The sequence below is a fragment of the Antechinus flavipes genome, chromosome 5 (assembly GCF_016432865.1).
Source record: "Antechinus flavipes isolate AdamAnt ecotype Samford, QLD, Australia chromosome 5, AdamAnt_v2, whole genome shotgun sequence".
NCBI lineage: Eukaryota > Metazoa > Chordata > Mammalia > Dasyuromorphia > Dasyuridae > Antechinus > Antechinus flavipes.
The window spans coordinates 217,704,769-217,731,876 of NC_067402.1; the positions used below are offsets into that span (position 1 = coordinate 217,704,769).

The following is a 27,108-nucleotide window of genomic DNA, read 5'->3' on the forward strand; positions in this document are numbered from 1 at the left end:
TCCCTCCCATACCCACTTCTCAAACACACATACAGTGAAAAAGAAAAAAACGAAACCCTTATAATACATATGTATAATCAAGTGAACAGCTTACAACATTGGATGGGTGTGTGTGTGTGTGTGTGTGTGTGTGTGTGTGTGTGTGTGTATCTCAATTTGCATTCTGAGTCTATCATCTTTCTGTTAGGAGGCAGATGGAATATTCCTCTGGAATCATGACTGGTCATTTCACTGATTAGAATTTTTAAGTCTTTCAGAGTTGTTTGTCCTTAAAAGCATTGTTGCTGTATAAATTGCTCTTCTGATTTTGCTCACTTTACTCTGCATCAATTTATACATGTCTTTCCCTTTCCACTCTATCTGGGTCAATTTCCTCCTCTATAAGAGGAAGAGTTTAGACAAAAACTCTTACAACAATATGTATAGTCAAATGCAACAAGTTCCAGCATTAGGTATGAATAAGAATAAAAAATGTACTCAATATGTACTCTAGATTTATCAATTTTTTGTCAAGAGATTAATATCTTTTTTTGTTTTGTTTTGTTTTTAACTAAGAAGTTTTAAAACTGAGGGAGATTTTCTTAAAGTAATTTTATTACAAAATGAATAATTTTGATTACATTAAATTAAGACTTTTTGTACAAACAAAACCAATGCAGACAAGATTAGAAGGGAAGGAGAAAACTGAAGGAAAAAATCTTAAATCTAAGGGTTCTGATAAAGGCCTCATTTCTAAAATATGTAGAGATTTGACTCAAATTTATAAAAATACAAGCCATTCTCCAATTGGTAAATGGTCAAAGGATATAAACAGACAATTTTCAGATAGAGAAATTAAATGAAAAGGTGTTCTAGATTATAGAGAAATGCAAATTAAGACAACTCTGAGGTACTAGTACACACCTCTCAGATTGGCTAAAACGACAGGAAAATATAATGATAAACATTGAAAGGGGTTATGGAAAAACTGGGACACTAATACATTGTTGATGGAGTTGTGAACAGAGCCAACCATTCTGGAGAGCAATTTGTGTAACAATGTCCAAAAAGCTATCAAACAGTGCAAACTCTTTGATCTAGCTGTATTTCAACGGGGCCTGTATCCTAAAGAGATCTTAAAGGAAGGAAAAGAACTCATATGTGCAAAAATGTTTGTGGTATCCCTTTTTGTAGTGGTAAGGAACTAGAAACTGAGTTGATACGCATCAGTTGGAGAATGGCTGAAGAAGTTATGGTATATGAATGTTATGGAATATTATTGTTCTGTAAGAAATAATCAGCAGGATGAATACAGAGAGGCCTGGAGAAACTTACATGAACTGATCCTAAGCGAAGTAAATAGAACCAAGAGAATATTGTACACAGCAACAATAAGATTATGATCAATTCTGATTGATGTGACTCTTTTCAACAATGAGGTGATTCAGGCCAATTCCAATAGACTTGTGATGGAGTGAGCCATCTGCATCCAGAAAGAGAACTATCAGCATTGAATGTGGATCACAACATAGTATTTTCACTTTTTTTGTTGTTGTTTGCTTGCTTTTTGTTTTTTTTCTCATTCTCCCTCACCTCATTTGTTTTGATTTTTCTTGTGTAGCACAACAAATGGGAAATATCTTTAGAAGAATTGTACATGTTTAATATATATTGGATTACTAATTCTCTAGTGGAGAGGATAGGGAGAAGGGAGGGAGAACAATTTGGAACACAAGATTTTGCAAGGGTAAATGTTGAAAACTATCTTTGTATGTATTTTGATAATAAAAAGCTATTATTTAAAATAAAAAAATTAAAATTAAAAATAATTTATTTCAATATAATGATTTCCTTTGTAATCCTATGTATTTATTTTATTCATTTAAAAATATTGTTCTGAGGAGAGCACTTTTTTGCATTTTTAAAGCATTTTTTTAAAAAATTTATTATAGGTTTTTATTTACAAGATATATGCATGGGTAATTTTTCAGCATTGACAATTGCAAAACTTTTTGTTCCAACTTTTCCTCTCCTTCCCCCAAATGGCAGGTTGACCAATATATGTAAAATATATTAAAGTATAAGTTAAATACAATATATGTATACATATCCAAACAGTTATTTTGCTGTACAAAAAGAATCGGACTTTGAAATAGTGTACAATTAGCCTGTGAAGGAAATAAAAAATGCAGGTGGACAAAAATAGAAGAATTGGGAATTCCATGTAGTGGTTCACAGTCATCTCCCAGAGTTCTTTCACTGGGTGTAGCTGATTCAGTTCATTACTGCTCTATTGGAACTGATTTGGTTCTTCTCATTGTTGAAGAGAGCCACGTCCATTAGAATTGATCATCATATAGTATTGTTGTTGAAGTATATAATGATCTCCTGGTCCTACTCATTTCCCTCAGCATCAGTTTATGTAAGTCTCTTCAGGCCTTTCTGAAATCATCCTGCTGGTCATTTCTCACAGAACAATAATATTCCATAACATTCATATAACACAATTTATTCAGCCATTCTCCAATTGATGGGCATCTACTCAGTTTCCAGTTTCTGGCCACTACAAACAGAGCTGCCACAAACATTCTTGCACATGTAGGTCCCTTTCCCTTCTTTAGTATCTCTCTGGGATATAAGCCCAATAGAAACACTGCTGGATCAAAGGGTATGCACAGTTTGATAACTTTTTGAGCATAGTTCCAAATTGCTCTCCAGAATGGCTGGATGTGTTCACAATTCCACCAACAATGTATCAGTGTCCCAGTTTTCCCACATCCCCTCCAACATTCCGCATTATCTTTCCCTGTCATTCTAGCCAATCTGACAGGTGTATAGTGGTATCTCAGAGTTGTTTTAATTTGCATTTCTCTGATTAATAATGACTTGGAGCATCTTTTCATATAAGTAGAAATAGTTTCAATTTCTTCATCTGAGAATTGTCTGTTCATATCCTTTGACCATTTATCAATTGGAGAATGCCTTGATTTCCTATAAATTAGAGTCAATTCTCTATATATTTTGGAAATGAGGCCTTTATCAGAACCTTTGATTGTACAAATGTTTTCCCAGTTTATTGTTTCCCTTCTGATCTTGTCTGTATTAGTTTTGTTTGTATAAAAACTTTTCAATTTGATATAATCAAAATTTTCTATTTTGTGATCAATAATGATCTTTAGTTATTCTTTGGTCATAAATTCCTTCCTCTTCCACAGGTCTGAGAGGTAAACTATCCTGTGTTCCTCTAATTGGTTTATAATCTCATTCTTTATGCCTAGGTCATGAACCCATTTTGACCTTATCTTGGTGTATGGTGTTAAGTGTGGGTCAATGCCTAGTTTCTGCTATACTAATTTCCAATTTTCCCAGCAATTTTTGTCAAACTTTTAAAAGCATTTTTGAAGTGGTTTATTTCAAAGCACTTTGCAAAAGTATCTTATTTTATCTGCATAACAACTCTGGGAGATAGGTGCTATTATCATCCCAGCTTTACAGATGAGAAAACCAGACAGAAAGAAGTAAAGTGACTTATCTAGGATCACACAGATAATAAGTATCTCAAGCTATATTTAACCTCAAGTCTCTCTTGATTCCAAGTATATTACTCTATTCACTTTTCTACTTAGCTATCTATAAAATGAAATCTCTCCTTCAAAGGAGAGATTGTTGCATTAAATATATTAAATGCTTTATAGCTTGTCTGTTGATTACCTGGATGATCTGGGATAATAAAAATCACAATATTGTTTCAATTTTGCAAAGTATTTCACATGCATTTTGTCATTTTTATTTAATATTTTTATTGCTTCCCAGTTACATGTAAAACAAATTTTCTAACATTTTGTCTGATTATACATGTACATTGATTTATGTATGTATGTTTCATGTTGGGAAAAATAAAAAACAGAACAAAAGAGAAAAACCACGAGAGAAAAAAAAACAGAAGAAAAAGGAAAAAAAAGTTAACACAGCATGTGTTGATTTACATTCAGAATCCGTAGTTCTCTCTTTAGATAAAGATGGTATTTTCTATCCGAAGTTTATTGGGATTGCTTTGATTCACTGAACCCCTGAGAAGAACCAAGTATTTCATACTTGATCATAGCGCATGCGTGCTGTTACTGTGTACAATGTAGTATTCCTGCTTCTGTTTGTTTTGCTCAACATCAGTTCATGTAAATCTTTCCAGGTCTTTCTAAAATCAGCTGTTCATCATTTGTTACAGAACAGTAATATTCCATTACTTTCATCTACCACAATTTATTCAGCCATTCTCCAATTGACATAGTATCCTGTTTCTTTCACTTGGCTTAATTTTAGCGCCTTCTTTCTTCTCTTTACTGTTTATACATAGTTGTTTGAAGTTGTCTCTCCCCTTGGTTGTGAGCTACGGGGAAGCAAAGACAGCAGTCTGCCTTTGTTTATATTCCCCAAGGTTTTAGAGACACATTTTTGTTGTTCATTTGTGTCCAACTCTTCATAAGTCCACGTGGGGGCAGGGTTTTTTTTTTTTTTGGCAAAGACACTGGAGTGGTTTGCCATTTCTTTCTCCAGCTCATTTGACAGATGAGAAAACTGAGGCAAGCAAGGTCAAGTAACTTACCCAGGGTCACACTATTAGTAAACTTACTGAGGCCACATTTAAACTCAGGTCTTCCTGACTCTAGGCTCTGTGCTCGATCCCCTGAGTCACCTAGCTGCCCTGGTGGGCAAGCGCTACATAAATGCCTCTTGATTTGCGCAGCCAGTCAAAAAAGGAGTCTGCTTTTTGGTTTAGATTCTCTGGAGTAAATGATTTGACTTCTAGCTTTACATCCACGATCCTGTTTCAATGTCTTCAAAGGAAGCTAGTCTCTGATTAGCCCTCTAACTACACATCCCACAATCCTAGTCGGCACTCTTTCCCCATTACCTCATCTCTTTGCCTCGTTTTTTGCTTGTTTCTCCTTCTCGGTTGGTGGCGGAGGAAGCGACTGAGAGCCCTCAGTTCTCGCGAGGTCAGCTTCTGCCTCTCTCGGCTCAGCCTACTCCCGGCCGTTCTTTCGCGAGACTTCGTGCCCCTCAGCCGCCCCTGTCGCCGCATCTGACTAAACCCTGGACTGGGATCCCGACCGGCTTCTTCCGCGGGCAGAGCTTGAGCCTCGGCTCCGGCCCCGCCGAAGCCCCGGACCCCCCCAGCCCTGTCTTCCCTGCCCTTCTCTGCCACTGTCATGGCGGACCCCAAATACGCCGACCTTCCCGGCATTGTGAGTAGAGGGCCCGGACAGTCCCCGCCCCGCGGCCCGGCACGGTCCCTCCCTGACCACACAGCTTGGGCCACCGCCTGGGACCCGCCCGTGGGCGCCGGCTCGAGCGCCCCGGCCCGCGTGTGGGCCCCGACACATCCCAGCCGCCCAGCGGGCTGCCCCATCCCTACCCGGACCTTCCCCCGGCACCCCACCCCCCACCCCCGTCCCGGGGTGCGGCCGGCATAGAGCGCTGTAGGAGTCAAAGCCGAGTCCGAATCCTTCCTGGCTCCCTAACTCCCCATGCACCGCGGGCGAGTCACTTAACCTGTTTTGGACCGCCGGTCCTGCTTCGGTCAAACTAGGGGATTGCACTAGCTGCTTTCCCAAAGCTCCCCCCTGTGGCTTCAGTCTGTGCCTCCATCCTCCCCCGAGGCCAGCGGGTAGGCCAGCCGCCTCTCCGAAGCTTCTTCATGGTCTCCGCTTTTAAATCACTACTAGTTCTTAACCTTCGGTCCATGAACTTTTCTTTCAGTATTTTGATAATTGACTTTCTATATAATTGATTCCTTTGTAATCCTAGGTATTTATTTTGTGCTTTTAAAAAACAGTAGATTCATAGGTTTCATCAGACTGTCAAAGTTGTTTGTGATACAAGAAAGATAAGAAACACCCTCCCCTTCTCTCCCCTCCCCCCCACTTAAACCCATCCAAGGATTTTTTTTCTTCCTTCCTCCTGTCACATCTTCCCTCCAGGCTTCTCTCTCCGTCTCCACCCATCCTCCTTGCATTGTAGCCCTCTACAGAGTATTCTGACCACTTAGCTTCCTAACTGAGCTCCTTTCTGTCACCTCTTTTTTTTTTTTTTCATTTAATAAGCATTTATTTTCTTCCCCTTTTCCCATTGGAAAAGCGGGGGAAAGGATAAAACCCTTATAACAAAATATAGATACTATTTGTTACAAGTATTTTTTCTTTGGGGAGAGGTAGGGTAAGATTAGGAGAGCGTGGAGGAAGAAAAAAGAGATGGTTGATATTTTTTAATTTTAATATAATGGTACAAAAAACATGCAGTTAAACAAAAATACCTACAGTGGCCTCCTCAAAAAGCAATATATCCCATTCTTCATCTGGAGTCCACCACCTCTCTTTGAGGACATGGATGGCATGGAATCTACCCCCTGGAATGCTGGCTGGTTGCTGTTGCATTACTCAGTTTTTAAATCAAAATAGATTTGTCTTTGCAATATTGTCATATAAAAAGCTCTCTGTGAGAGCTTTCACCTTCCCTTTGTTTTCTTCTCTGTTAGTGTGCTCTTTCAGACTGCCAATAATTCTCTTATAGTGTAGTTTTCTTAGACTATTCCTATACCCTAACATTTCATCCACCCTCAATTTATACCTTAGAAACTTGACTCCTCACAATAAAACTTGTGACCTTCACTCCTATTAACCAAAAATGTTTCCTCTTCTCTCCTATCTTGTCTTCCCACTCATTTCCATTGCATTCTACCTCTCCTAAACTGTCCCTACCATTTCATATTTCCTCTCTATTATCAATACACCCCCCCAGCCTCCTGTACCTGATATTTCACCAAAATGAAACAAATATTGACTAAACTTTGACACTCCCATATTATGACCTGTGTACCCCTTGCTGCCTATTTCCACTTTTGCCAGAAAATTAGGACTGACTAATGGTGGATATGAAGTTAGAGCAATGTTCATTCTCAAATTAAGTTTATAACTCTTTGTCTAAAACTCTAAAAACTGTGATCCCATATAAATACATTTGATGTACCCTGTAGTTGTGCTATTATCCCCATTGACACATAGTGAAAAGACTTGTTCCTATCCATCTCATGCTATCTTCCCAGATTAGTCAGAAGTACAGTGCTTAACCCTCAAATGAATACAATCTTTTTGTCATAACTCACATTCAACTACTACCATTTAGTTTCAATTGCTTCAGCCACCAACCTTGTGAAGGTTCCCTGGGCTAGGTGAAGGATAAGGGACAGGTGAGCAGACAGGTGATATGGGAATCATCCTGTCTTCTCTATTAGCCATGATTAGTGGAATAGGGAAGGGAGTTGGTTGATACTTTGTCATGAAGTAGGTTGGTCACTTCTTCTACCTGCAGGCCAGAAATGAGCCAGATGTTTATGAGACCAGCGACCTCCCAGAGGACGACCAAGCAGAATTTGATTCGGTAAGACCATATATTGCCCCACAAGTCCCTTGATACTTGACCTCTCTCATCCCCTTTGCTAATAAGCCACAACAAAAAGCTGGTGTTCCGGTGTATTTTGAGTTGTTGGTCATACAAAGCACTTAGACTTAACATTTAATTTGGAGCATGAAGGAGAAATACCAAAGACAGTTAATTCTGACCTACAAAACTCTGTTCTTGAGTTCATCTGGTACAATCTGAGCGAAATAACTGAGGTTAGGAAAAACTCAGACTCCTGGGACCTGGTTATTGTTTAAAAACAAACATGAAACCTGAGATGCTATAAACTTTCCGAGGTTGAGTCATGTCTTCTTCAGACAGTATTTCACTCAATATTCTCTTTCCTGGGAACTGGTGACTTACCTAGTGCACAGCTTCATAGGTTGAAGAAAGGGTTGTGGTTTTGGAGCTTTTTACAGAGATTGAGGAAAGGTCATGACAAAGAAAGATTACAGAGGAATCGATTCACTTAGCAAAGAAAAAGTGCTTTAAGAGAATTTTAAATGCAGGAAGATGTTCAGAGAAGAGAGATGGTATGAGGAAAACTATGGGTGTAGTCCCGGACAACAGAACATTTAGCACATCATGTATTCAGGTCTCCCTTATATAGAGAGCTTTGTGTAGTAGAAAAGAAGAAATACAGTCCTTTTCAAGGAACACAACCTCAACTTCCAAGCTAATAGAATAAGATACGCCCAAAGACTATATAAGACCTAACAAAGTATTGTTACATGTTAACATATTAAAAGTTACAAACTAGGGTGAGGGTACCAAAAGCTATCTGATTAGTATATCTTGCCAGGGCAAGACAACTGTCCATGACAAACAATGGTGCCCTGAGAGGCCTATGGCACAGCCAGCAGTGTCCTGGCCTCTTATGCAGCTTGTTCAACCTTTGAAGATGGGTAGAATTGACCCTTCTCTATCCCTGAAAAAGAAACAGCAGGTTATTTCCCCCTTTTGGTTTGGAGATAAAGAATATGCTTAATTGTATTTATTATATGTTTCTGGTATTCCCACTATGTCCTGGGCTAGGGTGAACAAAAGACAGTATGGCTTACCATCCTCAGGAGGCAGGCTTCACATATATATGTATGAATCTTTTGGCTGTATTTGGGAGTTTTCTGGTCAATTGGGGGGTGCTGAATGCTGGCTGATAATGTGTGGCTTGGCATACTCACTTTTTTCCGTGTTTGGCTCTCCCACATGGCAGTAGCTCTTGATTTGCAAACAGACCTTATCTTCTACCCCACCCCACTTTCTGTGGTGTGTGTCTCTTGTGGCATCTCTCTCCCTAATTGCTCGCATGTCATGTCCCAAAGCTGCAGTCATATGGAGTTGGATGTAGTGTGATGCAGTTGTCCAAAGAATAATGTGTGAGTGTGGCTGAAGCATCTTTTATTGCTCATGAGCTATTCTTACCTGTCACTATAAAGGCTATTCTTAAAAGTCCTGCGGATCAGTCATCTCTCTCCTCTTTAAAGGTCATAAGTGGGAGGTGCCGAGCACATCACCATAATGCCACAATTCAGGAATTCTGCCAGTTTCAGCTTTGGCCTGTCTAGAATCTAGAAGAAATGTCAAGTTTTCATGGAGAGATACTGAATGGGACTCTACTGCTGACCAATCAATTCAAGGACAGAAATACATTTCAGAGGAACCCTACCAAGATGAAAAATAAATTGTGATTTTTTTTTTGAAGTATTCCTAATATCTAAGGAAGGTTCTTCTTAAGAAGCAGAGCCACTGGGCCGAGGGTAACATGCCTGGCTATGCCTCAGTAGCCAAGGAATAGGCTTAATAGGCTGATAAGATGTCCATTCCTGGTCAGCTGTTTCTCTCTCCCCCCCCTACCCCCCCCCATATAGAACATAAGCAGGTCTTTTCCAGACTCCAATAATCTCTCACAGCAAATAAGATGAGTAATAATACTTATTTCCCTGAATCCTTTATTACAATATCTATGAATAACAGGGCTAGGAAACTGGAGAAATGATGACATAAGTTTAGTTGCTTTCCCTTAACATTTCTTTTAGTGACTCTAGCACTGAAAGTAGATAAGTATGCCTTCAGCTGCTTTAGGAGTGGCCAAGGCTTTGGATATTTTCTGCCATAAAGCTAATGCATCTGATTACAGCTTGTCCCTTTGGACCCTAGAGAGATGGTTTGAGAGCAAAGCTGAGTAATGGCTTCACTTCTGTTTTTAATTCAGATTTAAATTTATAACGAGATATGTGTGAATTAAAATTTCAGCAATTTTCATTTCTATGATATCTATACTTCTCCCAATATCTGTCTCCTTAAAAGATATAGGGTGGGAGAAAAGCACACATCATCATTATTCAACCTTGAGTCTCTGCAAAGCCCCCATTCCACTTCCCTAAGTGATGGTATTCTCTAATTCCATCTCCAGACTTTTGATTAAAGGAACAATGAAATAGCTTTAGCACGAGTAACATCAATATGGTAACATCTATTCTTCATTGTGAATGAAATTTTGTCTGGCCCAAGTGATTTTAAATTAAGCCACAAATAGTGATGGTGACTTAAATAAATAAAATGTATCCAGAATTTTATAATTGCTACTTAATAGTATACTTGGAAATAAATGTTGCTATTCTCAGAAAGCTGTTAGGGGAAAGGCATATAAAGGGTCCTAAATTCCTCACAGTGCATTAAAGTAACTTCAGCAAGAAATGATATTTCAAAACAGGAGTGAGCCCAGAGTGCTGGGCCAGCTAAAGGGCCTTGCTGATCTAACCATATCAGTCCTCTCATACTACAAGTTATCTTCACTGCTCTCCAAACACAAGTTTGATTTTCTCAGGCCAAGTTCCAAAATAATTGGGAGATGTATATTTGTTTTTGGTAGGATTAAAAAAAATTGAGGAAAGTTAATTCCTAAAGATAAACTCTTATTTTCCACACTTTATCTATCAGTACTTGACTTCAGTCTATGAATTGGTCTATTCATGGTTTTTGAATCTGCTGGAGCAGGGAAGCAAGAGAAAATTAACATTCTTAACTGATAAGCACATGGACCATATATAAATCCTCAATGCCAGGTAATGGGAAATCCTATTGTCCCTTTGCAAATTCTTGAGAGGGCTGTGGCATAGCCAGTAGTTTCCTGGCCACTTAAAGAACTTGTTCATATTCCAAGGAGGACTGGTAGGAGTGACTGTTCTCCATCCCTGAAAAAGAAACAGTAGGTTGTTTCCCTCCCTTTGGTTTGGGGATAAATAGAATATGCTTAATTGTGTTTATTAACTGTTGATGCACATGAACTTATCTAAGTTTTTCCTAATGCTTTCCCCCTCCCTCCTCACCACCTTGCCTGGACACTAGTTTGCACAAGTAAGACCATTCAGTGCTTCTACTTTGCATGTTTCTTGTTTTTCATCTTGCATGCCAGTGCACTGCCCCTTGTCCTTTTGTTGTCATTAATCCTTAAACACCTGATTGAGTGACTTTGATGCTTGCCGGCCTCCTGTTTAAAGATGGTTAGTCAGGTTTTGGATATATAAGTCTAAGTGGATTACTATTGCCATTTCTCTTTGTGAGCATCTTAATTCAAACTATTAGATTGAGGATAGTACAAGGAGATAAAAAGATTATCAAGGCATTTGGGTATAAGGATTCCATTGACTTAAGGAGCAGAAAATGGGAAAATAACACACTTCCTTTTCCCAGCCTGTAAGAAGACCAGTAGATATGGAAGAATAGCTTTGAACTATATTGGATCAAGGTCCTATCACTTCAGGCCAGTGCCTCTTTCTGCATCAAAGGAACATCTCTAGGAATAACTACCAGGATTTTTAAGTTGTTTGTGATAGAGATCCATGGAAATTTTTATTTCCCACACTGTCTTTTTCTAATTGCCCAGCACATTATTCTTCTGAATGGAGGAACAGTTGGTATGTGTTTAGAATTGCAAATTAAATTTAATATCAACCTAAGCAGTTAAATCTTGGGTTTTGGAGGATAAAGATGAGAATCATATATATTCTAAAATCAAGTATAGTCTTTTTTATTATCTATAACACATCTTCATCTATTATAAATTCTAAAAATAGCCTCAACTTTGGTCCTAGAGTTTGAAGAGTGATTTAGAATTAACTGTTTTATTGTACCCCTCCTTTAGAATGAAGTTTTCTTTGATTTTATAGGTAAATTCTAAGTTAAATTCTCCAGCAGTATCCTTCTTAACACCACGCACCTATAGTTTGCCTAGCTATTTCTTTGGTATCATACCAAAATCAGAGCGAAGAGTGAACTTTTGGCCTCCTCCTTTGATTCCTTGCCTCATATTCACCACTACCAGCACTCCACTCCCTGGTCCCCCAGCATTTGTGTAATCATTTGACCTGGTGAGTTTAAAGATTGAATAAAATGAGTGAGGAACAGAGGCATACGAAAAATGCTACATCAAATGTCCCAACTAGGACCCATGATTAGGATATCTGAGACTTTTCAGTCAGGATGACTGGTATTTTATGCCTTTTTGGTGATCGATACAACCCCAGGTAATGGAAATTATGTATAAGATTTCATTCTGTGACACATACTGGAGACATGATTTGAAAACTACATCACTTGGTTATTTCCATTGGAAAGTTTTGGGATTTTTTTTTTACCCCCTGCCGCTCATTCTTCATGGTTTAGATTTGAACTTGGGCATCTACTCCCTGATGACTATTTACTTCTCTCCCTGAGCTAGCTTTATGTCACTGGGATGAGAAGGGCATGGTCTCTGGGTTTGCATGTGAGCACCTATGCAAGCTTTCCATCAAGGCCTTACCATTAACCCTTTCCCTTGCTCAGAGAGCAAAATTGAAAATGAAGCTCTAGTTCAGGTTAAAGGGGGAACCTTGTCTAGGCCAGAAACAGGCACTAGAGGAAGTGACTGTGGAATGAGGAATGCGATCAGGATATAGCTATGCCTGAACTACAAGGAGGAGACTAAGATTCCAGACACCCATCCCTAATGTCTGCCCCTTTGGAGCATCTTTAAGGGATTTTCCCCTCCTGGAGATTCCTAATTCAGCATTTCCTGAGGATAGGAACCATCTATGGTAGCCTAGGTTTATAGCAACTGTCTTTGTTTATTCTTCCTCTCCATCCGGAAATGGATAACAAGGGAATTTGGGAGCTGAATATTTAAGTTCTTTTGAACTTTGGTCTCCCCCTGCTAGTTCATCATAGTAAAATTAAGCTGGCTTATTCAAGGAAAAAGGAAGTTATTTAGCAGTAACCAAAATTAGGTGTTCATAGGATTAGGAGAATGAGAAAAGATTGGAGTTAGGGACCATTTTACCACTACTGCAACAGTAGCAGCAGTAGAGAAAATAAGTGTTTGACAGTTCTTCCCACTTCTTTTGTCAGCAGCTGGCATCAGCTGTCCTGCCTAACCTGAACATTTGCTTCTCCCTTCCCTTACGCTGTCATCTTAACTGTCTTGTGCTCCCCGAGTCTCAGATACCAGGGTAGTAGGAAAACTCATGCCAGGGGCTAACCACTCAACCAAAGGTCTTTGGAATGGCCAAAGAATCTCCTTCACACCCTGCCATTCTTCTGGGCCACTATTTCCTCATTTATAAAGAGAGAAGTCCTTTTTAGCTCTGAAATGCTTTGATTCCTCTTTTTCTTAACCCATGTCACTGGCTGATCATCTTAACTGATGTTCTACTATTTTTTAAATGATCACCCTTTTATCTAAACTCCTACATAGCCTTGCTACATTAGGGGAGGGAAGGGTCTTCTATTTCCCACTCTTTTTGAGTATGTAGAAATCTCATCCATAATTAACTGTTACCAAGGTTTTGCTAAGTTTCCCTGGGGCCCTGTGATACAGTATGTTTTAAGAGTATCATGCAGTGCATGTGACAATGTGCTAATAACAATTTTGTCTTTTTTTCCCCCCAATTTTCCCCACTCCTTTTCCTCTTAACCTCTTTTGACTTTCTCACCTCTGGGGAAACCGCCAGGAGCTGGTAAGAAGCCTGACCTTTTGTCTGCTTATTTAACGGGTGTGCTATGATGGGATGGGTGTTCTTGCTGCCCTTTTGTCTCTACAAACTTCTCATCCTTCCATTCTCTGCCCATATAGCTGACTTGACCTCAATCCCATCATTCTACCATCATCATGTATACCTTCTGGACCAATTTGGTCTTAAGGTAGACCCTAGAATATAAGAGCATACTTACTCGTATATGAGGTGGGGCCCCTCAACACTGTTCTCCCGCCCTTTCTAGGGATAACACATACTTAAAAGAGGCTCCTGAAGCCAGTCACGTATATTGGTATTCTAGACTTATTGTCAGTGCTAATAGGTGAGGGGCAGGGACCTACAGCTGAAGACTGCAGGTGAATTTTCTGTCTCATTCTATCTCACATCCAAGTCCCAGGCTGTAATAATTTGGTGCTGATCTCTGTTCAGATGTCCTAAGATTGAAATTCTCTTGAGATTAGCAAATTTTTTACAACCCCCTCCCCTGCCCAAGGAGTTCTCTCTCCTTGGACTGAAGGACTGTTGTTCTTCAAACTTAAAATTTTTAATAGAGCTTTTAACTTCACTTTCCTTGCTAATCAGGGGCCTATCTAGGGAAGAAAGGAGGGGATTCAAGGGAGGACTGAAGAGAATATAGTTACCTCCATGCTTAACTTTATCCTAGATGTTTCAGGGACTTTATTCCCTTAATTTGAGTTCTTTTCCAGTCACATGTTAGAGATCAGAGACCAAGATATTCATTGATTGGATACCTGGGATGTAGTGGTGCTTTGGGCACAACACCCCAGAAAGGACTGGAAAAAGGATGCTTTTGATCTCAAAAGTGCCTTTGTTTTTCTTCTGGTCCTGGGCTCTTGACCCTGTGTTCTCTGTTCATCACAACTGCCCATGGCTTCCCCTGGAGAAGAGGTAAAGACAAAAGATTAAGTGTTTCTTTCCCTTAATGTACTCCCCCCCTCCTTTTTTTTTCTTCTCATAAAGCTGCCACTAATATTCTGGTTCCTTCTCTGACTAATCCCAAAGAATGGTAGGGTACATGGTCAAGGATGGAGCTCTGAAGATCTGAGTTGCTTTCTCCCACCACTTCTCAGTGTTCCACCCTCAGGCTGGAAGAGAAGGGGGGAAAAAAATCTCTCTCTCCAAAATAAGATTAGTATTTTAATCTTGGCTGAAGTCTGCTATACTATAGAGATGGATGTCAGACCTCTCAAGTATTTGAGGAGGGAACACTATCCTATAAGACATTAGAATCAGGGGGTAGAAATGACGAAGATAGATGTTTGTATTACAGTGGGTTAACTACTTTTTCCATCTTAGGAGTTCGAACTGAGTCCTTTTACTCATTTCACATTCCATCCATAGCAACATCCCCTTTCCTGAAAAGTCTTTGTAGTGGGGTTATTCTAGAATCGGCTTCAAACCATGAAAAGCCAACTTCCACTGGTATAAATCATGGATTCTATGTTTTATAGTTCTAGCTTTTTTCTGGATTGAACCTGACATCTTTTCTGCAGGTCAGGCATATAATGGGTTCTTGCTTCTGTGTTCTTTCAGAAGACAATCCCATCTAAAATTCTCAATCTTAGCTTGACAGGTTAGGGAATGGCCATTGACATACTCTCCACCCCCCACCTCCCCGCCAATCCTAGGGAGCATTGCTCCAACTTTGGACAGTACCAGCAGTGTTCTAATACCTGTTCCAACAATTAGGACTGCCTGCTAGCTTGTTATCCTTTTCATCCCTTTGTGACAAGCAGGTTTGGGGTGAGACTTAAGTTGTGTTACAAGATCTGGATTTGGGGGGAGGGCAGTATTTAGAATACATGGAATGGCTTAGATAATACTGCAAGCTCCTGGAGTTTGTTGTTGAAAGTACAGGAGATAATCTCTGTTATTCATTCCCAGCTGAAGCAAAGGATTGCTGTTGACAGAGAACTAAGGCTGTAGCTTTGGTACTAGATCCCTTGTTTCCGTATAAATCTTTTTCAAACTGACAGGAAGGGAAAATTTATTTCCTTTCTTTGGACTGAGCTAGAAGCATTAAAGTGTTGTTTTTTACTCTTTCCCCCAGTAAAGTAAAATACAGAGGGGACATTCATTGATGGTTTGGGTGCGGGGAAGACTTTGGGTGAATGGCTTGGAAAGACTTCTTAGTCTAAAATACCTGTCTTTACAGGAGGAGCTGACAAGTACAAGTGTGGAACACATCATTGTCAACCCAAATGCCGCCTATGACAAATTCAAAGACAAAAGAGTGGGGACCAAGGGACTTGGTGAGGCCAGGCTTGGGTGTGGGATCAGGCAAGAGGATTGATAAGGGTAAAAATAAAAATGAGATGGGTATTGAGGTGGGGTGAGTTGGGGGGTGGGGGGGGGGAGACAAAGCCCAGAAGCGACCTCCTGTATTCTGGACTTCTAGTGAACTTAGTCCTGGAGAAAGACTTTTTTAAAGGGACCTCTGGTAGAAACAATTCTCCAAATTCCCTCTCTTTCCTGAGACTTAGAAGCTGTAACAAATGGGACAACTTTTCTATTCCTTTCTCCTTTTTTTTCTTCCCATGCAGACTTTTCAGATCGTATTGGAAAAACCAAAAGAACAGGATATGAATCTGGAGAGTTTGAAATGGTTCGTTATGAGGGGGGATTTCTCCTCTAGGGAGGCAATTAAAAGGGAGAATTTCAGATGTTACTCTGGTTGTTGAGGCTGCTTATTAAAAGGGACATCCATAAGCTGGTGTTGTTCCTTACCATGCTGTTATTCCAAGTCATCAATCTTGGAGATATTATGAACTTGTGATTGAGCATAACACTTTGTGATTGGATTCTGGGATTTGGGCAGTTCCCTGCTGTGAAAGAAGTGACACCTCCTTTTGTCCTTGATCTCCAGCTTGGAGACGGACTGGGGCTGAAGGAGACACCCCAACAAAAGTACCAGCGACTGCTGCATGAGGTTCAAGAATTAATGACCGAAGTGGAAAAAATAAAGGTAATAAAGGACTGTGCTTTACTAGTCTCCATTTGCACCACCACCACCCCGAGGCCTTTGTCCCTTTGACCATGGGAGAAAAGGGGAAGGTGCCTGGAACCATGTTCAAGACTAGAAAGAAATGACTGACCAATTTTTACCTCTTCCTGTCTCAGGCAACAGTGAAAGAATCAGCTGCTGAAGAGAAGCTGACCCCTGTGGTGTTGGCCAAACAGCTGGCTGTTCTGAAGCAGCAGCTTGTTGCCTCCCACTTAGAAAAACTGCTGGGACCTGATGCTGCCATCAACCTCACTGACCCTGATGGAGCCCTGGCCAAGTGAGTACCCTGGGCTAGCTAGCCTCTGCAAGCCCAGGCTGCAGCTATGATGGGGAACAGAGAACTAAAAAAACCACATTTGTGCCCCTGCCCCCCATATGAAATGATTTCTTGTTGATCTTTTCTCCTTGACCTAGCCGTCTACTGGTGCAGTTGGAGGCAGCAAAGAGCAGCAAAGGGGTTGGGATAGGGGGCAAGGATGCTGCTGGGCCCCCCCCTGACAGCAGCCTGGTCACTTATGAGCTTCATTCTCGGCCTGAGCAAGACAAGTTCTCCCAGGCTGCCAAGGTGAGTGGCCAGAATAGTCACTCTGCTCCATGGCAGACAGAGCAGCTAAGTCTAGTTTGTCTATTTCTGTGTCAATGAATATGATAACTCCCAGTGTTTCGCACTTAGGACTGATTAGTTTGGCAGAATCTGACTGGCCAGGAATGTAATAAACTATACTGAGTGGGGCAGCAATTTTCCATGGAGGTTCTATCTGGAATTACCTCAGGGTTGGATTGTAGATTCAGTCAGTGGCCGGGAAACGTTTCTCATTCTTCCAGTTTTACAGTAATAAGGGGGCCACCCCTTCCTCTAGTTTAGGTGAATCTCTTACCCTTGTTTTCACTATAGGTTGCAGAGCTTGAAAAACGGCTGTCAGAGCTGGAGGCAACAGTGCGCTGTGACCAGGACCCTCAGGTCAGATACTCTCATGCCCTGCCAGAGCCTTTCCTTGTTTCCCACAACCAGTACAGGAAGGTCAGGAGTCTATATTCTTGGAACTAAGAAGGGAGGGGAGAAGGGGAGGGAATATAGTACCCTATTGTGCCAGGCACTGTTCTAAAGCACTTTTTACAAAAAATCCTCCCAACAACCCTGGGAGGTAGGTGCTGCTATTAACCCCATTTCACAGACAGGGCAACCGGTTAAGTGACTTGTCCAGTCACACAGCTGGTAAACACCTGAGGCTAAATTTGAATTCAGCTCTTCCTAACCCTTGGCCCAGTATTCTACCTCCCTGCACCACCAGCTGCCTCTAAGGGTATAAGAAACCTGTTTTCAAAGTCCAGCAAAGGTGGGGATGCCAAAATAGAAGGTGGTAGTGATGACAGAAATGGAGATATCGCTCATTCTTCCCATCTCTCCTTCTAGAATCCCTTGTCTGCAGGTCTGCAGGGATCCTGCCTGATGGTAAGCAGGGAGGGAGCTATGAGCTGGAGGGAACTATCAGGATTCTGGAGGAATTGGTGTTCTCCAAGGATTAGCTAGTCAAATTTTTGGCTGCAAATTCATTTATCTTAGTGATGGCCAGAGTATATATTCATAATCTCTGGCTCGCTCCTCACTTCCCCAGAAAACAGTGGAACTGTTGCAGGCAAAGGTGAGCACCCTGGATCTTGCTGCTTTGGATCAAGTAGAAGCAAGACTACAGGTACTCATTGGGAGAGCTGGCAGTATAATAAGCATTGATGGTAAGAGTTCTTATGTCTTCATTCCCTGTTATTATTTGTGTTTCCAGAGTGTCCTGGGGAAGGTGAATGAGATTGCTAAGCATAAAGCTGCTGTAGAGGATGCAGATACACAAAGCAAGGTCAGAGCCATTCCCCTGCCCCATCATTTCCCTACCATGTCTCACTGGAGGCAGATGGGGTGCACACACCCAGCCCTTTTGCCCACTGCTTTCGGTCTCAGGTGTCTTGTCGGCTGCTGCTGGGCTCAGCCCCACTTCCTCTCTGTCTCACCAGAAATATCACTTCCATCATGAGCTAAACCAGGCCTCACTGCATGGGAAGCATCATTGCTTGCTTCTGATGAATGATTCCTAGCAGGCAGTGTAGTCACATCCATGCCCTCAGAATTCCTTCCATTTCCCAATTTCCCAGGTCCATCAGTTGTATGAGACAGTTCAGCGCTGGAGTCCCATTGCTGCTACACTTCCTGAGCTAGTACAGCGACTTGTTACCATAAAGCAGCTGCATGAACAAGGTGAGGGCACTGGGAGGGATGTGGGAGGTGAGCAGTGGAACCTTTTGGAGCCTTCCCGAGGCGTGCTACCAAATGCTAATACTGGTCTTCGCTTCTAATTGTAGCTATGCAGTTTGGTCAGCTCCTGACACATCTGGATACCACCCAGCAGATGATCGCTGGTTCTCTCAAGGACAATGCTGCCCTACTGGCTCAGGTTTGCATCTTCTAACAAAGCATGGTTCTGTACTTTCCCTACCTTAACGTATATAGATGAGACTCTTAATCCATCCTTCAAGCCCAAGGCTGAAAGTCCCTTTGCATATCTCTCCCTCTACTTTTCACACCATAACTTTGTTCGATGGGTTTGGAGAAGTTGTAGCCAATTCCATTTCCCCTAGCATTGATGGGGAATGAGGAGACCGTGGTATTAGTTCTGTGTCTGCCATTAGCTCCGTGATTTTTTGAGCAAGTCTCTTCATTTCTTTGGCTTTGTTTCTTCACCTGTAAAGTGAGGTTAGACCAGATGAGGTCTCTTCCAATTCCAGAATTATATGATGGATTACATTCCATTTGTTGGCCTTTTTCAGTCAGACGTTTCAGCATCTTAAAAGTATTCCTTCGCAGGCTATGACAAAAAGTTACTGAGCTCATCATTCATTTCTAGGTGCAGGCCACTATGCGTGAGAATCTGGTCACAGTGGAGGGAAACTTTGCCAGCATCAACACACGAATGAAGAAACTAGGGAAGTGAACAGAAGTGGGGAAGGGGGGGCAGTCTCTGTTGTGTGTATCCTGTACTTATCAGCTTGAGTATGGCTGTTCTTCCTCCTTCCTCAATTATAAAAATCCCAGGTCCCCCTCTCCTTGGAAAGGAGAGGACCTCCTGCATGTGGAGTGTATAGCCCGTTGATAACATTAAACAGTGGTGGTCAAAGGGAAACATCTCCTTTTAGCTCCTGGAGATGGGGGGAGGGGCATAGAAACAGCCATCTTCCTAACCCATGTATAACACTGCTTTACCGGGATGTGGTGGGAGTAGGGGTACACAGCTGCTCTGTGACTAACTGTACATCTTTCTGATCATTAAATGCTGTTGTGCCGTAAGTAGCCTGTGCAGTTTTCTAGCAACGTAACTTCACCGAGGGTTAGTCATATCTACCCCTTGTCCAGGAAAACCAATCTGGATGGCAAGAATTCTGGATAGCTTTCCCAGAACAAAGGAAGAGAAGGAGGAAGGATTTAAATATAAGCTGTTCCCAACAAAGAAATGAGCATGGACCCAAGAGCCAGAGTTTCAAAATATTCTTATCTGTTAAATTAAGAGTGTCTCCCATAGAAAAGCGGTGGAGGCCCCACAGGGCGAGTACAAAACAGAATTAAAACTCCCGAAGGGTCTTGTCTTTACAAAAGAAAAGGCATGAGGCAGCCCCTGGACGGCTGGGCATGCTGGCCACTCCGGTTGGACTGCGTTGCATAATCCTTGCGTCAGCGTCATGACAACGTCTCTGAGCATTTTTGATGGGGGAAAGGGGGCACTGTAGTGTGTGTGGGAAGGGAGGCCTCTTTCCCCCCTTACCCCAGAGGAAAAGGGGAAGGAACCTGGCTTACACCCTGAAATGAGGCTTCCGTGTGTTTCAAACCATGGGGGTGGGAGTGGGGATGGGGTAGGATCTGTGCTTTGAGGCACCTGAGCCAGAGGGAAAGGGGGCTGGGGGTGGAAGGGAGTGATGCTTATTGCTTTGTGCCTTTCGCTGGGAAGGAGGGCAGCAGCCAACAGTGGCTCACAGGTTTGTAAACTGAGCCTGCTGGCTTGGGGAAGAGGGACAATGAAGTCGAATTAAATATAAAGAGTCATTTGTGCAAAAATAACTTAAGCAAATAAGACCTGGAGAAGGGTATGCTCCCCTTAGTACCTGGGGGGGGAGGTGCCAAATACCCCCCCAGACCTTATCAGTGACATGGCTTTGGGGTGAGGTGAGCTTCTCTATCCCCTGGAATGGCTCAGGACAAGATTATGGGGGGAGGGAAATGCATTTGTGCTTGGGGGCTGGAGGGGGGGGGGGGAGATATACAGCCCCCTACCCACTTCTGTCCACAGGTACAGATGGTTGGCAGGGACTCCCAAGGCTCAACTCCCCCCAGAGTGGGGATCAGGTCCAGCTCCAGGTATGGCTGCTACGGGGCCAATTTCCTCCTCTTGTTCTTGGCAGGACGACCAGGACGGGGCCGGGGGGGCAAGGGAACAGCCACCTGGACGAATAGAGAAAGGTCACTAGCAGCTGCTAACAAGGCCATCTTTTTTCCTCTATCAAGCCCCTCAGCTGACGCTTTTCTTCTTCCCCCTCCACCATTTCCTCATTTTCCTACTTACCCCAGCCATGTGGCTAGACTCCAGGGTAATCTGTCGGGAGCTGCTGCTGGTTCGAGAAGGACTGCAACAAGGAGAATGAGGAGATAAAGTCAATCTCCCAGCAAAAGAGGTGAGGCTGGTGAATTGTGACCATGGCGAAGCAAGGGGACCTGTCTGTACTGAGGCATTAAGACTCCCGAGTCATTTAAGTGAACATCCATTCATTTTGGAGACCACGCTATGAAACTCAAAACACAAGTGCAACTGGCCCAAGGCTTGGAAACAAAAGTCACTGTTGGAGATCAAGCACTTACTTGCTCTTCCTCCTCCTGCCCCTGCGAGACTTTCTAACTCCCCCAGGGGGCACCTGAAAAATTGTGAGATGGGATTAGGAAAAGGAGTACTTCCATGATCCTTTTTGGCAATTTCCTGAAATTAGGCCCCTTTTTCTCTACTCACCTTGAGCTCATCTGGCTGGGGCACGGGAGTGGGTAGGTCTTTGGGCTCAGTCCCCCCTTCAGCCAATTCCCCATTATGCTGCCAGTGGGGACCTCGGGGGGACCGTTCCATCTGTCCATTGAAACCACCTCGTCCTCCCCACCTAAGGGCCAGTCGACTAGGCTCTCTCCGGCTACCAGGCTTTCGGCCCCGGCCTGGTCTAGTCTCCCCATTAATGCCCCTTGATCCCCCACCTCCCCGCCGTCCCCGCTTTCCTGACCCCCTCCCAGTCAACAACTCAGGAGCTGGAGGGTCAGGGAAACCCTGGGGTGGGGCTAAGGCACTGAGGGGGGGCCGGGCAGGCTCCGGTTCAACAGTTGGGCTGGGACTCTCAGGGGGCAGGCAGGGAGCTTCTGGTTGCTCAGTGGGGAGCTGCAGAGCAAAAGAGAAAGTCCAATCAGTCCAAATCACAGCACTGACATTCCTGCTACAACCCACAATAATCCAGGAAGCCAAGTTCTTTGCCTCCTTCCTCCAGAGAAGAAAACAGAAAGCAACAAATATCCAGAACTCACCTGGAGACTCTGCAACAAGCAGGTCAAGGGGCTGGAAGCCCCAGAGAGAGGTGGGGGGGCACCTCCCCCAGGGAGGAGCTGGAGCCCAAGCTGGCCAGGGAAAAGAGGGCCTGGAGGGGTCAGCAGGCTGGGAAGGGTCCCAGGGCTGCTAGTCATCGAAGACAAGTCACCTGAGAATGTACAAAGCAAGTCAGGAGGCCAGCTCTGCAAATGATGCAAACTCAGACCATCCCATGAAGTATTCAGGGGGGTTGAGGTATTTATTGTAACCTTTAGAAGGCAGTCTCCCCAATGATCACTCTACAAAAGCGGGCACCACTTTTGAAATCTCTGCTCCTTGGACTTACCCAGCAGGCTGGCGCTCAGCAGAGGGCTGAGGAGTGGGGGGGTTCTCCCTGAGGTGGAAGGGGCCTTGCCCAGAGAGGAGGCCCCGGGGTCAGTAGTTGCCGTGGTGACGCTGGAGGTAGGTGGTCCAGGTTGAGGGGTGCTCAGAACACAGGGCTGAGACAAAAGAGACATGGGTCACAAAAAGCCAAGATCCAGGGATTCCAGGAACAGCAGCAGCAGTAGCAGCACTATTCCCACTTCCACTCAAACCCCTATCATCCTCTGGGGAATTATTTATCTAGGAAAATGAACACCTCCCTCTCTCCTGCATTCCATCCCCTCATAGCACCTACTGCTTTTCTTTCCTCATCCTTACCTGGGAAGGGTTCCCTGCAGGGGAGTCCAGGCTGGCAGCCAGCAGCGCAGAATTTAAAGCTATGAGGGCAGGTGGGGCTGAGAGGGGGGGAAACAGCAGGGGGGGCAGGTCTCCCAAACCTGGAAATGACTCCCCACTTGGACCCCCAGCCACCTCCCCAGGTCCTTCCCCATCCCCTGATGGAGGACCCAAAGCCAGTAGGGGTAGAAGTGAGGCAAGGAGATTGCTGGGAGGGGCTGGAGCAGGGGGGAGTAGGTCCGAGGAGGGTGGTGGGAGCAAGGAAGCCACCAAAAGTGATGGTCCCTCAGGGTCACCGGGGGCCAGGGGAGGGCCTGGACCCCCAGGAGGAGGCAGGAAGGGCTCAGGGGGAGGCTGCCCCCCACCCCCAGCCAACACACCCAACAAACTGTGGCTAAGCAATGGAGGGGGAGGAGGCTGCCCCAAACTCAAGGGAAGAGGCAGGGCCCCAAGCAGTCCTGGAAAGCCTGCTCCACCCAATGCCAAGCCCTGCTCTGGGCTGGGAAAGGGGAAGGCCTCCCCTCCACCAAGGGAAGGAAGAGGGCAGCTTGGACCCATCCCTTCAGGGGTGCTTCGAAGGACAGGGCTGGGAACCGGGGGGGCTTTGGTGGCGGCTGGAGGGGCAGGGGCACCTGAGGGGAAAAAAAGAGCAAAGAGTCAGAAAAGAGAAAAGAAAACCCCACCCTATTACCCAGGGAAAACAGCCTCTCTGTCCAATTTCAACCCAAACAACATGGAAGGAGTTCCCCTCTAAGCTTCAACCCAAACACCTGGGGTGGCTGATCTGCCCCAACCCAGTCACTCATGGGGAGAGAAAGCTGCTTCATAACATCCATGTACCTGGCATGCTGCTGAGGCTGCCACTGCTAGTCCCAGGTAAGGAGGGCTGGATGGGGTGCATGGGTTGGGGGGGGCTCCCTGAGGAGAGGGGAAGGGTTGGGGGAAGGGGCACATCAGACCCCGAAAGGTTAAAGCTTCCATCGGAATGGGGAGGGGTGGAGAGTCCCAGCAGGGATAGCACAGAGGGAAGGATTGGGTTAGATGGTTCAGAGTGAGGGAAAGATGGTGGGGCAGGGGCACGAGGGCGGGTCCTCCGGGGTATCAAAGGCCCTCCCCCTTCTAGCAATCGAAGAACTGTTGGAGGCCTGCGGGGGCGGCGTTGGGAACGGGGTGAGGGCTGATGGGGAGGAGGAGGCGCCTGGGCTCGAAGCCTTCGGCCCTGTAAAGTGCTGGGGGGAGGCAGTGAGGGGCGCTGTGCCTTGGCTGCTGCAGAGAGTAGGCTGCTGGCGAGGAATGGGGGTGCCCCAGTCCCCTCTACCATGGGACCCCCTCCCAGAGGCCCCAGGACCAAGGGCAAGGGCAGGTGCATAGAGGCTGAAGACACTGGTGGCTGAGTGGGGGGTCCACAAGAGCCAGGGAGATTATTGCTTGGAGGCAGGGGAGAGGGCGTTAAGGCATCACTGCAGTGGAAAGGGGGATCCAGAGGGTGCTCGCCACTCCCCGTGGGTGGTGAAGAGGAAATAAGGGGTGCAGGAGGAGAACCTAGATCCGGAGGGACCAGGCTGGGTCTGAGGGCAGTCCCCCAGATGTATGGGGAGGCATTGAGACTGACAGCAGGGGGTGGGGGTGGGGCTGGGGAGGGGGCATTGCCCCTTGGGAGGAAGCAGGGACTGTTGCTGCCCCCTGGGGTACCTGGGTCAGGGGGCCTTGGGGGTGGAAAGACACCCCCAGGGCCTGATAAAGGGGGAAAGGGCTGAGGAGATGCAGAGAGTGGCTCTGGGGGTAGAGTACAGGGTCCCCCATTAAGTGGGGCTATGGGAGGGGCTCGGCAAGGGGGATGGGCAGTCGGGGGACCTGGGGACACAGTGTGGAACAGTTGGGGGCTTGCTCCCCCTCCTGCAACAGATCAGAAATAAGAGGGTCAAAGCCAGGAACCTCTTCGTTGGAGAACTTCTCATTCCTCAGTTCCACCTCTATCAGGTCTCCCCCTGCCTGACCCCTGCTCTCATTCCAGCCCCCCATCCGTAGCAGCCCCACTCCATTCATGCCTATCTTCCCCATATCCTCTCTGCTCAGCCCTCCCAGCCTTGGAAGCACCCTCCCCTGGCTCCTTCACCCAGGTTCCAAGGCTCCCTCTAATCCCCCCCTTTCTCTCACCAGGGGAGGGGTGTGAACAGGTGGTCTCCATGCTTCTGTATAGCGTTGCCATGGCGACAGCTTTCCGCCTGTGGTTGCACAGCTTGGTCATGTCCTCCTCAGCTGCCGGCCCCACCCCTGCCCCGCCCGGGGTCACCAGGGCCAAGGGGTCAAAGTTGAAAACCTATACGGCAGAGGGTATGGACAGGCTGAGGAAGCAGAGCTGGTGGGATGGTTGCCAGACTTGTGACTCTTGGGAAAGGTTTTGGGCTTGCTCCACACTCCCCCACCTTGGCTAACCCTCATGGTGCTGACCTTTGGGACATTGAGTGGACACTCCAGGCCGCACTTGCAGGTCCCATCACTGAGGAGGTAGCTCCGGGTTTGCTCCAGGGAAGACAGCTCTGTGCCACTTGGACTGGGGAGGAATAGGGTCAGGAAGGATGGGATTAGGGGGCACAAGGTCAGCAAGTACTCCCAAGGGGCAGAGCTACTTAAGCCAATTCCAAGATCCTCCTGGGTGGGGCAGCATAATCTAAGAGGAGGGCTGAGTGGGGGAGGGGGTCGGGGGGAACTTCGACGGATGCAGGAGCGGGGCTCAGAGGGGTGGCTGGGCTGCTCGGGCTCTGAGCTGTGAGTGAACGGATTGGAGAAAAATATCGAACAGGAAAGGCAGGGAGGAAAGCACCGGGTCGTGGGAAGGTCCATACCTGACATAGAGCACGGCACCCTCCCGCACACAGCGCTGCCAGCCAATAGGGACAGGGGAGGCCCCAGGGCCCCCAGCTCTGTCTGCTTCGCTGCTCTCATTGCCCCCATTCATTGTGTGCGCTCAGCTCCCATTCGCCTGACAACACAGACACTCTGGTGGGCACTGGCAGAAGGGCAGGGAGGGACACAGGACAGGGCATGAGGGAAGACTTGGCCAGAAAAGGGAGAAACCAGGGCGAGTCGCATGCCTACATGGGCCTAGGCAACCCCTAGGAAGAGCCCCGGGGCAGTCAGAGCATGGGGAAGGAGAGCAGGGGAATGCCCGCGGTGCTCGGCTACCTGAACATCTCTGCAAACATGGTGGTGTCCAGTCCAAGCCGGGCCTCCGGCTTAGCCCACACCTGCAACACAGGGCATGGGGGCCTGTCAGTAGATGACAGCTCCCGACACTCTCCCCGGAGGTCACTGAAGACCTCTGTCAGGGACTCGGAGAGCTTCCCCAGGGCCCGACCTGGGGGTCTTCGGATCGGAGCCCTCAGCCCCAGAGGGTGGCAAGACCACCACAAAGCGGCGTGCCAGCACCCACCACGATCTCCTCTTCCAAGCGGACCTCCGTTTACCCCGCAGATCACCAGGATTTAAGTGCCCCAAAGCCCTCTGGGGGGAGCTCCCTTCGTGTCCCTGAGGCCACCCGACGTTTCCCCCAACACACTTGGGAGGAGAGGCGTCTCCATCCCCCTCCCCTTTCGTGGCGGCTTCAGGGTTCCTGCATTTTCCCCACCCTGAGTTTCGATGGAGGACACAGCAGGCGAGGAGGGCCCCGGGGCTCCGCCGGCCTCCCTCGACACTCTGACGGCCTTTCCCGAAGCCCCCCGGCGCCCCTGTCACCCCGCGCCGCCGGCCCGCCTCGGCCCGGGGACGCGAGGTTGGCGAGTAGGAAGGAACTTGGGGGGAGGGTGGAGGGGTGAGCGCCGTGTCGGGAGGAGGAGGAAGGAGGCGGCGCAGGAGGCAGGAGACAGACCCAGAGGTAGGTGGCGGGGGAGGGGGAGGGGAGGGCGAAGAAGGAGGAGGAGGAGGGGAGGAGGAAGGGAGGAGAAGGGAGGGAGCAGGTGAGAGGAAGCGGCGCGGGGATGGGGACCGAGGAGAGGCGAAGGGGAGAAAAGGGGAGTAGGGAGGAAGCAGGGACGGAGAGAGGGAGGGAGGGAGGGCAGAGCGGGGGGAGGGGGGAAGGAAGAAGCCGAGGAGGGAGGGGGCAGAAGGGGAGGGGGAGGGGCGGGGGGCCGGGCCCCCGCACTCACCGCGGCCCATAGTGCCGGCCGGCCCCGCCCTGCGCAGTCGCGGCCCGGTGGGTGAGTGTGAGGGGGTGGGGGTAGGGGGTCGGTGTAGCCCGAGCCTCCGGCCAGTCCTAGCAGGAAGCACCGCCGCTGCCGCGGATCACCGAGCGGCCTCCCGCGCATGCGCCATAGGGGCCAGG

At 46.1% G+C, this 27,108-nt stretch overlaps 2 protein-coding genes across 3 annotated transcripts; one reads left to right on the forward strand and one right to left on the reverse strand.

Moving 5' to 3' along the window:
• Positions 1 to 4,961: 4,961 nt before the first annotated feature.
• Positions 4,962 to 19,807, forward strand: DCTN2 (dynactin subunit 2). The gene is made up of 14 exons (XM_051961570.1): positions 4,962 to 5,225; positions 7,348 to 7,416; positions 15,625 to 15,721; positions 16,013 to 16,074; positions 16,336 to 16,434; positions 16,590 to 16,750; positions 16,888 to 17,038; positions 17,369 to 17,434; positions 17,888 to 17,926; positions 18,090 to 18,167; positions 18,255 to 18,326; positions 18,619 to 18,721; positions 18,826 to 18,917; positions 19,368 to 19,807. The coding sequence occupies exons 1-14, from the start codon at positions 5,190 to 5,192 to the stop codon at positions 19,452 to 19,454; spliced, it is 1,212 nt and encodes a 403-aa protein (XP_051817530.1). The 5' UTR covers positions 4,962 to 5,189; the 3' UTR covers positions 19,455 to 19,807.
• A 183-nt stretch (positions 19,808 to 19,990) lies between these two features.
• On the reverse strand, positions 19,991 to 27,108 carry MBD6 (methyl-CpG binding domain protein 6). Of its 2 annotated transcripts, XM_051961565.1 has the most exons (13): positions 26,933 to 27,108; positions 25,974 to 26,035; positions 25,634 to 25,770; positions 25,239 to 25,341; positions 24,945 to 25,107; positions 23,628 to 24,683; positions 22,770 to 23,419; positions 22,414 to 22,567; positions 22,067 to 22,236; positions 21,513 to 21,923; positions 21,368 to 21,420; positions 21,075 to 21,135; positions 19,991 to 20,953 (listed from the first exon to the last, which is right to left on the reverse strand). In XM_051961565.1, exons 3-13 carry the CDS (start codon positions 25,744 to 25,746, stop codon positions 20,879 to 20,881), a joined length of 3,009 nt encoding a protein of 1,002 aa, XP_051817525.1. In that variant the 5' UTR covers positions 25,747 to 25,770; positions 25,974 to 26,035; positions 26,933 to 27,108; the 3' UTR covers positions 19,991 to 20,878. The 2 variants fall into 2 exon arrangements, with proteins under 2 accessions (XP_051817525.1, XP_051817526.1); XM_051961566.1 differs by lacking the exons at positions 25,974 to 26,035; positions 26,933 to 27,108 and having other exon boundaries at positions 25,634 to 25,778.

Excerpts from the sequence above, each read along its gene's own strand:
- DCTN2 (XM_051961570.1), top strand. The coding sequence starts at position 5,190 with ATGGCGGACCCCAAATACGCCGACCTTCCCGGCATT. Across the intron at positions 15,722-16,012 it reads AGTGGGGACCAAGGGACTTG|ACTTTTCAGATCGTATTGGA; the intron begins GTGAGGCCAGGC and ends CTTCCCATGCAG. Across the intron at positions 16,435-16,589 it reads CCGAAGTGGAAAAAATAAAG|GCAACAGTGAAAGAATCAGC; the intron begins GTAATAAAGGAC and ends TTCCTGTCTCAG.
- MBD6 (XM_051961565.1), bottom strand. The coding sequence starts at position 25,746 with ATGAATGGGGGCAATGAGAGCAGCGAAGCAGACAGAGCTGGGGGCCCT. Across the intron at positions 23,420-23,627 it reads CAGCCTCAGCAGCATGCCAG|GTGCCCCTGCCCCTCCAGCC; the intron begins GTACATGGATGT and ends TTTTCCCCTCAG. Across the intron at positions 21,136-21,367 it reads GGCAGGAGGAGGAAGAGCAA|TCCTTCTCGAACCAGCAGCA; the intron begins GTAAGTGCTTGA and ends TCCTTGTTGCAG.